The sequence below is a fragment of the Amphiprion ocellaris genome, chromosome 18 (genome assembly GCF_022539595.1).
Source record: "Amphiprion ocellaris isolate individual 3 ecotype Okinawa chromosome 18, ASM2253959v1, whole genome shotgun sequence".
Lineage (NCBI taxonomy): Eukaryota > Metazoa > Chordata > Actinopteri > Pomacentridae > Amphiprion > Amphiprion ocellaris.
This window is the reverse complement of record NC_072783.1, coordinates 11,430,268-11,440,850: the sequence shown is the minus strand read 5'-3', so window position 1 is coordinate 11,440,850 and position 10,583 is coordinate 11,430,268. Positions and strand designations below refer to the sequence as shown.

The 10,583-nt window shown below is 39.5% G+C and overlaps 1 protein-coding gene across 1 annotated transcript; it reads left to right on the top strand.

Moving 5' to 3' along the window:
• Positions 1 to 1,752: 1,752 nt before the first annotated feature.
• dcxr (dicarbonyl/L-xylulose reductase) lies at positions 1,753 to 10,583 on the top strand. Its single transcript, XM_023265209.3, has 9 exons — positions 1,753 to 1,845; positions 2,069 to 2,126; positions 3,212 to 3,309; positions 4,742 to 4,896; positions 5,050 to 5,092; positions 6,590 to 6,689; positions 6,867 to 6,931; positions 7,508 to 7,625; positions 10,343 to 10,583. Exons 2-9 carry the CDS (start codon positions 2,075 to 2,077, stop codon positions 10,444 to 10,446), a joined length of 735 nt encoding a protein of 244 aa, XP_023120977.2. The 5' UTR covers positions 1,753 to 1,845; positions 2,069 to 2,074; the 3' UTR covers positions 10,447 to 10,583.

The following is a 10,583-nucleotide window of genomic DNA, read 5'->3' as shown; positions in this document are numbered from 1 at the left end:
ATATATATGATTGAATAAAATTGAAATTGGAAGTTATTTATAAAGATATTTTAGTAAACCTGTTGACATGCGATAAATCCACACTTGACTCACGCTTATTTATATTAAATAACTAAGAAAGCCTTGGAGTCTTCCCAGTCTTTTCTTCAGGAGGAAATGACATCATGTGGAGCAGGTCATGTGATCTGGAATTAAGACACTTCCTCCAGAAGTGTTTTTGTAACGGGTAACTTAGTTGAAAGTGATTTCTTGGACACAGATACAATTTGTTATTTTCCATATAAAATTTGATTTATCGCCAAAAAAGAAATATCTGTCATGATTATCTCAACTTAATAAAAAGAATACAATCAAAAATATTTTGAATAAGCTTATTTTATTATTGTTTAGCTAATTAGAAGGTGGTTGTTATTAAATTGAGACGGCTAATTAGTTGACATTTTAGTGATATCCAGTCATTTTTTTATTAAGTGATTGTTTCCATAATCAGTAATTATGGAATTTGAAAAAAACATGATCATAGTGAACATAAAAAACATTTTTTTTAAATTTTTAATAAAAATGTATGCAAGATATTTCCCATGGACTTCAAAAGCCCCCAATTACATATTGACCCATATGTTTTTATAGCATTGCTGTCTTGTAGGAACCACGTATCTCTGAGATGCCAACTTCTTATGAGCTCAGAAAAACATCTGTTTTCAGCTTTGTGATGCTAATCCCAAATGATTCGTATGTCTTAAGAAGAAGGAGAATGTTCTCATCCTGGAAAAGACACTGCATCTTTCAGTTTACCAGGAAGATCCAAAAACTGAATCAACAAATCGGGATATACTGGATATAGAAAAATCTGATTTATGAAAGAATTTTAAATATTGAGACCCTACAGTGTTATTAGAGAGAAATGGATGGATAGATGGATAGATAGATAGATAGATAGATAGATAGATAGATAGATAGATAGATAGATAGATAGATAGATAGATAGATAGATAGTTAGATAGATAGATAGATAGATAGATAGATAGATAGATAGATAGATAGATAGTTAGATAGATAGATAGATAGATAGATAGATAGATAGATAGATAGATAGATAGTTAGATAGAGATAGATAGATAGATAGATAGATAGATAGATAGATAGATAGATAGATAGATAGATAGATAGATAGATAGATAGTTAGATAGATAGATAGATAGATAGATAGATAGATAGATAGATAGATAGATAGTTAGATAGATAGATAGATAGATAGATAGATAGATAGATAGATAGATAGTTAGATAGATAGATAGATAGATAGATAGATAGATAGTTAGATAGATAGATAGATAGATAGATACTTTCACAGGAAAAAATCTCCAGCAGAAGAGTCCATGTGTCTCTACAGCTGCTAACTCATGTCATGAAGAAAAAAGGAAAACAACTGAACTCTAATTAAAGGTATATATAAGCTGCCATCTCAGTTTTCACACTACTTTCAAGTAAATGGTTCAGTAGCCTTCAAGTCGCACACATATGGAACCTATTCAGTTATAAATTAATGTTATATTGATTTCAGTCTAATATTAATAATACTGGGACAGACACACAAACAGTTGATAATCAAACTAATTAAATTCGCATTAACAGTGATGATCCCACAGTAAAATAATCATTTTTCAGTACAATCTGGCTGGATCTGTGTGCTGGTTTCTGTCTGCTCACTGTGACTGAGCAGAGCTGACCTGGAAGACAAACACCACCTGAACATTAACTTCTGTGTCATTTTAATCTTTGAGCCCAACGGAACACAGACACACCACTTCCTCCTGAGGAGCCACAGACTGTCGGATCACTGCTGTGAGTATCGACCTGATCCTGAAAGAATCTGCTCAGATTAGTGTCAGTGCGTGCAAAACTGAGTGACACGTTTGAGCAGAACACCAGCAGTAGCGTTTGTGTTCAGACTGACAACTCGTCTCTGAGTTTTGCTCGATCTGTCCTGACAACACTTTTTAAATTTGTCGCGCTTCTCTTCTCTTCTGCTCTCACTACATCTGTGGTGTCGCTCTTCGTTCTGCAGCTGATCATGGAGATCTCGTTTCGAGGCAAACACGCTCTGGTCACGGGAGCAGGAAAAGGTACAAACGACAACGCAATCCATTCAACGACACACAGAGCGGCATAGCGACACCTGCAGGCTGCGTTCAGAATGACACCCACCCACCCACCCACCTTTAAATGGACTGTCTTTGTAGTGTTGAATTTAGCCACCTTCAACAATCCACACACAGCACAGGTCTCCTCAGAACCTAAAAACCATTCAGAGACAACAGGACAGTACAGCAGATTTGATCTTGTAATAACTCCATGAAAGAACCAAAGTGTATGACTGTCTTTTGTGACGACTGATGTGTTTCAGGAAATTCTGATTTATTGGAGTCATTGGAAACTCAAGATTGTCATGATATAAATGGTCTTTATAAGTGTATTTAAGCTTTTCCTCATGACTGTTTGACTTCATATAAAAAGTTATAATTACTGTAAAATACAGCACATGACATTTTGACACTTTAAAGTGTCTTTGTGATTACAACTACCCTGCCGGTCAAAAGTTTGGGGTCACTTAGAAATGTCTTTGAAAGAAAAGCAGTGTTGTTCCATGAAGATGACATTAAATGAATCAGAAATCCAGTCTAGACATTGATAATGTGGTAAATGACTATTCTAGCTGGAAACAGCTGATTTATAATGGAATATCTCCATAGAGGTACAGAGGAACATTTCCAGCAACCATCACTCCTGTGTTCTAATGCTACATTGTGTTAGCTAATGGTGTTGAAAGGCTAATTGGTGATTAGAAAAACCCTTGTGCAGTTATGTTAGCACATGAATAAAAATGTGAGTTTTCATGGAAAAGATGAAATTGTCTGGGTGACCCCAAACTTTGGAACGGTTGCGTCTATCACTGGGAATTAAAGTGCTGCTGGCAGCAAAATGAAGTTCTTAAAGCTCAGGGGATGAAGTCAACCATTAAGCTGCGTGTGAACTCAGCAGTGATCGAGGCATCTGATGAATTTGCACATACCCTGAAGAGTCTTGCCAGTGAGAGAGGAGAATTTAAAGGAGCTTTGTTCTTGGAGTAATGCCTCAGACATGTGTGGAATGTGTGTGTGAGCTCCACTCTATAATCGCTCTTTGTGTTTATGGATGTCTTGTATCCCAGGGATCGGCAGGGCCACGGCTCTGGCTCTGGCACGCTGCGGGGCAAGGGTCACGGCCGTCACGCGCACACAGGCCGACCTCGACAGTCTGCTGCAGGAGGTACTCCCCCATCCATCCTCACACCCAGTCACCCATCTGAGGGGCCCCTGGTGCTGGCCTCTGACCATCCACACACACCCTCCTCTGTTCTGTCTGTCCCATTGTGCCCCAATTCCATCTCTGCACCCGTCATCTGAGGTGTCTATTTTACTCTCCACCCCACTGCTCCCTTCATCTGCTGGACCTCTCCTCATCCTCCTCCATCGTCACTAGGCTCTCTTCACACTAGTCTGGTCGCTCTTTGGAATAGTTTATTCATACTGTGTGGAAACATGAAATGACTTTGACTGATTTTCATGTTTGTGACAAATCGAGATGTTATATTGTTACCGAGTCGACTGTGAGAGTTAATGTTGTGCACTGACACAGCTCTTAATAGAGACAGACAGACAGACAGATAGATAGACAGACAGATAGATAGATAGATAGATAGATAGACAGACAGACAGACAGACAGACAGACAGACAGACAGACAGACAGACAGACAGACAGACAGACAGACAGACAGACAGACAGACAGACAGATAGATAGATAGATAGATAGATAGATACTTTATTAATCTCAAGGGAAATTCAAAGACTATGTGAACAGACGACACACACATGCAGAGATTCCTTGATTTAGTAGACTGATGTCCTCAATGCTGTCCATCACTTGTACAGTATCTAAGTTTAAAAGTTTTCAGAGTCTTCAAAAAAAAATACCAGGAAGCACCAAAGTACCTGTAGTGTAAGAAAATATTCAGTGCCAGTGCTATACTATGATATATGATGTTTTTGGAGTATTAAAGTGTTATATCCTACTGTTCTGTTCAACAGTGACAGTTTCAAGTACTTTGTATACTGTTGAGTAGTTTTAAAATGCAGTAATGCTTCATATTCTATTGGTCCATTATATGTTTGTAGCATTGTTGTCCTGTAGGAACCACGTATCTCTAAAACTTCTTATGAGCTCAGAAAAACATCTCTGCTTTGAGCTGAAGTTATTTTCTGGCCTTTATTATATAGGACAGGGGGGAGAGAGGCAGGAAACGTGGGTAGAAGAGTGGGGGAATGACATGCAGTAAATGGCCATGCGCTGGATTTGAACCCATGACCGCTGCATCGGGGACTATAGCCCCTGTTTATGGGGCCAACTGATCTATCTGGGTGCCCTGACTTGTACATCTGAAGAAGAAGGAGAATGTTCTCAACCTAGAAAAGACACTTCATCAGTTTACCAGAAAAATCCAAAAACAAAGTAGAATTGTGCAGTATGTGCTCATTGCCACAGTTTACTGCCATGAAATGGACAGGACAAGCAGGAAATGGCTGATACTGTCTTTAATGTGGGTTATTTTGGAGACCTTTAATCCAAACTAGTCATGTCTTTTTTTCCATCTCATTCTTCTATTATCATCACGGTCATGTTTGTTTGACTTCCTGTCCTAGTGTGCCTCCATCACCCCGGTATGTGTGGACCTATCAGACTGGGGGGCCACTGAGGCAGCCCTGCAGGATGTGGGCCCCATCGACCTGCTGGTGAATAACGCTGCCTGTGCCAACCTGCAGCCATTTCTGGAGGTCACACCTGACAAGTTTGACCAGTAAGGCAAATACTAGATAGATATGCTAAATACTTTTGTGATTCTCACAGAGGAAGTTGCACCAATAACTAGTCAAAGGATACATGATAGGGACTGAATCAGAAGTTAGAACTCCTTCATGTCACAGTGTGTTCTGTTTCTTATGTTCTCCAGGACATTCAGTGTGAATGTGAAAGCTGTGCTGCACGTGTCCCAGGTAAAACAGTCAAGGCTGAATTACTAACCCTAGTTTACTCTACACCAGGGGTGTCAAACATGTAGCCCGAGGGCCAAAACCGGCCCTCTAGAGGGTCCAATCCAGCCCGTGGGACGACTTTGTAAAGTGTAAAAATTACAGAGAAGATACTAACTGCAGATTATAAATTTGTAAAACTATAAATTTAAAATAATTTCTAGACCATGACAAGTTGTTTTGATCATCAAGCAAACTACATTCGTTTTTATATTTTGTCTTGTTTTTGTTGTTTTTGTCCTTTTTTGCCTGATTTTTGTTGTTTGTCTCATGTTTTTGTTGTTTTGTGTTTCCTTTTTGTCTTGCTTGGGTTTTTTTTGTCTATTTTTGTCATTTTGTGTTTTGTTTTATTCGTTTTGTGTGTCGTTTTGTGTTTTTTATTGTCTCGCTTGTGTTGTTTGTCTACATTTTTGTCGCTTTGTTTCTTTTTTGTCATTTTTTGTCTAGTTTGTGGAAGTTCTTGCCTCATTTTTGTCCATTTTTTGCCACTTTGTAACTTTTTGTCTCTTTTTTGTTTAGTTTTATGTCATTTGTCTCATTTTTTGTTATTTTGTTTCTCGCTTTTGTCATTTTGTCTCATTTTTGTAACATTTTGTCTTGTTTTTGTTGTTTTTTGTCTTTTTTTTTGCCTGACTTGTTGTTTGTCTCATGTTTTTGTCATTTTGTGTTTCCTTTTTGTCTTGCTTGGGTTTTTATCTGTTTTTGTCATTTTGTGTTTTGCCTTATTTGTTGTTTTGCGTGTCATTTTGTGTTTTTTATTGTCAAGAACACAAGTTCTTGTACATTTTTCTCGCTTTGTTTCTTTTTTTGTCTCGTTTGTGTAATTTCTTGTCTCGTTTTTGTTTTTGTCACCTTTCAACTTTTTTGTCTAATTTTTTTGTCTCTTGTTTAGTTTTGTGTCATTTGTCTCATTTTTTTGTCATGTTGTTTCTCGCTTTTATCGTTTTGCGTCTAATTTTTGTAATATTTTGTCTAGTTTTTGTTGTTTTTTTTTGTCTTTTTTTGTCCGACTTTTGTCGTTTTGATCATAAAATAAAATACTACATCATTCAGTTCCAGATGACTAAATGTTTTGTGTCTTTGTAGACACTCTGTGATCTGGAAATTGTAATGTGTAAATGATAAACTGAGGCATAATGCTGTTGAAATTTTATTTATTTTCATCAAGAAATTTCAGGTTTTTCATCATGTTTTGTAAAAAGATAATTCCTCAAATATGAACATTTTTAGAATGTACTTTTTTGCACTAAAACAAAGGAAAAATGTGGAATTGTGGTTATTTATAGGTTATTATGTTGTGGTTTTACTCATCTGGACCACTTGAGATCAAATTGGGCTGAATGTGGCCCCTGAACTAGAATGAGTTTGACACCTCTGCTCTACACCATTGCTTTAAATTGAAATGTTTGCTTCCTCAACCTGCTTCTGTGGAATCAAACAGCACTGTGTCTCTGTGGGTAGATAGTAGCTCGTGGTATGAAGGCCAGAGGATCAGGAGGCTCCATTGTCAATGTGTCCAGCCAGGCCTCACAGTGCGCCCTCAGAGACCATGCCGTCTATTGTAAGTAACCGATGGACAGCTAGCGTTCAGCCAGAGCCTGACAGCCATGCTTCTCTTTACTTATACTTTAGGAAAACAAAGATTTTCATTTTTAGAGTGTCTGATTGAAAAAAGCTGAGTGACGGTAACAAAGTTAGTTTCTGCTGTTTCTGTCATTGTGTTCTTGCCATTCCTCAGGTGCCACAAAAGGAGCCCTGGACATGCTGACTAAAGTGATGGCTTTAGAGCTGGGACCACATCAGGTAGCATCAAGCCCAGTTTCAACCCAAAGTCCCAGAGACTGAAGTATAGTTTTAATGTGACAGTTGTTCTCAGTCTTGTGGTTGTTTTTGGTCAGATATCTGCTCTGTTTTACCTGTAACCGCACTCAACATGTCACTGACTTTGCTACAATAGAGTTTTATGACTGTCGTACTGTTTTCTGTACCCTGAGGTTGAACAGTACCAAAATACCCCTGACAATCATAAGCTGTTTTCACTGTAGATTGTTTTTGTGTTGTTGGGGATCTTCAACCTTCTATATGAACTCATTTTGTCTCGCTGTGTTTCTACTGGAGGAACCAGGATCTCAGTAGTTCTAATTTAAAAACAGTCCTTGCTGGAGCCTAGTGCTTTCTGAAAGAAACTGGTGGGGCTTAAAACGCTAAGTGTTGCTGATTGGTCAGTTACTTACGGTGTTTTTGGCAGCATTTTTAAATATCTGGAACTTCTAAAGAGGCGCAACAGCAAATATGTGTTTTTCTTTTTCCTGGGGCTGCCATTTAACCAGTCAGTGACGTTGAGACCTCCATTTGGCTCTTATGTTGTGTTTTGATCAGATCCGTGTGAACAGTGTGAACCCTACAGTGGTGATGACTGAGATGGGCCGCCTGGGCTGGAGTGACCCTGAAAAGTCCAAGACCATGATGTCCCGCATCCCCCTCGGCCGCTTCGCAGGTCAGACACTGCAGACTGTGGCCCCTTTTCAACCGAGCTGGTTCCAGTTCTAGTTCAGAGCCAGTGCCTGACTTAGCGCCAGTTCTTTGTGTTTCCACCAACTAAGCACCGGCTCCAGGCTCCAAAAACTGGTGCTTTTCAGGCACCAACTCTTTACTGGGACAGAGTTAACAATAGAGTACGTCACGGGTGGGGGGGGGCGGGGTTACGGTGACCAGCGATCAACGGTGAAAACACAGAACCGCCATTTTTAAACAGCCGAGCTAGCAGTAGTAATGTTTAGTGTTAGTGTTTTGAACGTTGACGTGGCTCTGACTTGGCTCCTTGCCAATGGAAATGCAAACCGGTTCTTAGGAGGCATGAGATTTGAACCAACGAAGCACTAGCACCAAATGAGCACCTGGTTCTTTTTGGTGGAAAAGCCTGTCTGTGTAGCTTAAAGCTCCAAGATTCTGTCTCCATACAATATCTATATCCCAGCATGCCAGGGTCATCTGCACCTAAAAGAATGATTTCTCAAAGTGGGATGAGTGGATCAACATCAAGGTTTTCATGAAGACATGATCCCAGATACTTTTACAGATTTTTTTTAGGAAGTGGGGATAATATAAACAGGAAAGCAAGTATAGAAAATATACAGTTGTGCTCATAAGTTTACATACCCTGGTAGAATTTATGATTTCTTGGTCATTTTTCAGGGAATATGAATGATAACACAAAAACTTTTCTTTCACTCATGGTTAACATTTGGGTGAAGCCATTTATTATCAAACAACTGTATTTACTCTTTTTAAATCATATTGACAACAGAAACTACCTAAATGACCCTGATCAGAAGTTTACATAGCCCAGTTCTTAATACCGTGTATTCCCCCCTTTAACATCAATGACAGCTTGAAGTCTTTTGTGGTAGTTGTAGATGAGGGTCTTTATTTTGTCAGATGGTAAAGCTGCCCATTCTTCTTGGCAAAAAGCCTCCAGCTCCTGTAAATTCTTGGACTGCCTTGCATGAACTGCACGTTTGAGATCTCCCCAGAGTGGCTCAATGATATTGAGGTCAGGAGACTGAGATGGTCACTCCAGAACCTTTACTTTATTCTGTTGTAGCCACTGACAGGTAGACTTGGCCTTGTGTTTTGGATCGTTGTCATGTTGGAACGTCCAAGTATGTCCCATGCACAGCTTCCAGGCTGATGAGTGCATATTTTCCTCCACTATTTTCTGACAACATGCTGCATTCATCTTGTCATCAGTTCTGACCAAGTTTCCTGTGCCTCTGTAGCTCACACATCCCCAAAACATCAGCGATCCTCCTCCGTGTTTCACAGTAGGAATGGTGTACCTTCATCATAGGCCCTGTTGACTCCTCTCCAAATGGAACGTTTATGGTCAGAAAGTTCAATTTCAGTCTCCAGAAGTTTTGAGGCTTGTCTCTGTGCTCTTTGGTGTATTGTAAGCAGGATGCTTTTTGGCATTTGCGTAGTAACGGCTTTCTTCATGCGACTCGACCATGCAGCCTAGTTTTTCTTCAAGTGCCTCCTCATTGTGCATCTTGAAACAGCCACACCACCTTTTTTTCAGAGGGTCCTGTATTTCAGTTGAAGTTAGTTATGGGTTTTTCTTTGCATCTTGAAGAATTTTCCTGGCAGTTGTGGCTGAAATTTTTGTTGCTCTACCTGACTGTGGTTTGGATTCAACAGAACCCCTCAGTTTCCACTTCTTAATTAGAGTTTGAACACTGCTGATTGGCATTCTCAATTCCTTGGATATCTTTTTATATCCCTTTCTTGTTTTATACAGTTCAATTACCTTTTTCCACAGATCCTTTAACAATTATTTAACTTTCCCCATGACTCAGAATCCAGAAACATCAGTGCAGCATTGGATGAAAATGCAAGGGTCTGTCAGGAGCCCAGAAACTCAATGACCTTTTACACAAACTCATTACAAGCAAACAGATCACAGGTGAGGATGGTTGTCTTTAGTAACCATTCAAACCTGTTTGTGTCAACTTGTGTCCATGTCATCAGGCCAAAATCACCAGGGTATGTAAACTTTTGATCAGGGTCGTTTAGGTAGTTGCTGTTGTCAGTATGATTTAAAAAGAGTAAACACAGTTGTTTGATAATAAATGGCTTCACCCAACCACTAGCCATGAGTGAAAAAAAGTTTTTCTCTTATCATTCATATTCTCTGAAAAATGGCCAGGGTATGGAAACTTATGAGCACAACTGCACTTGGTTAGATTACAAGATGATCACACATTTCTGTCTGCATGCTGGTTTCATGGAATGGAAAAAAAAGCATCCTCTGTCACAATAAGGAGGAAGCAGATGCTACTGTCTCTGATACAGAGGCTAAACGATGGCTGGAGTCAGGATGTAGTTCATCTAGCTTTGTGATATAATCATTTAGTGAAGATTTCCCTTAGCTGTCAAAAAAAAAAATCAGCTATTTGTACACAGTGCTGGTTCTGTAAATAGAAAACAAACTACATAGCTCTGATCCACACAACACTATTTCAGTGTGTCAGAGGAGATGGGGGGTAGGAGGCAGTGGGAGTAAGACACAGTAAATCTGACACATGTAATTAAATATGCTAATTAGACGTATATCAGCAATCTTTCTCAAGAATCGCAGAATTTGCCGTTAGTTGTGAACTGAACTGTATATATATATGTGTGTGTGTGTGTGTGTGTGTGTGTGTGTGTGTGCAGAGGTGGAGGACGTGGTGAACAGTATTTTATTCCTGCTGAGTGATAAGAGCAACATGACCAATGGAGTCACTCTGCCGGTGGATGGAGGCTTCCTGGCCTGCTGACCTCCGTAAGCCTCGCCGTGGCACATCGTCCCTCTGTTAGGGCGGAACAGAAAAACTTCCTATTTGTCCACTTGGCCACACATTGCACCAAGAGGTCAAGCTTACTTTCTAAATAAACTCAGCCACTGCACAACTCA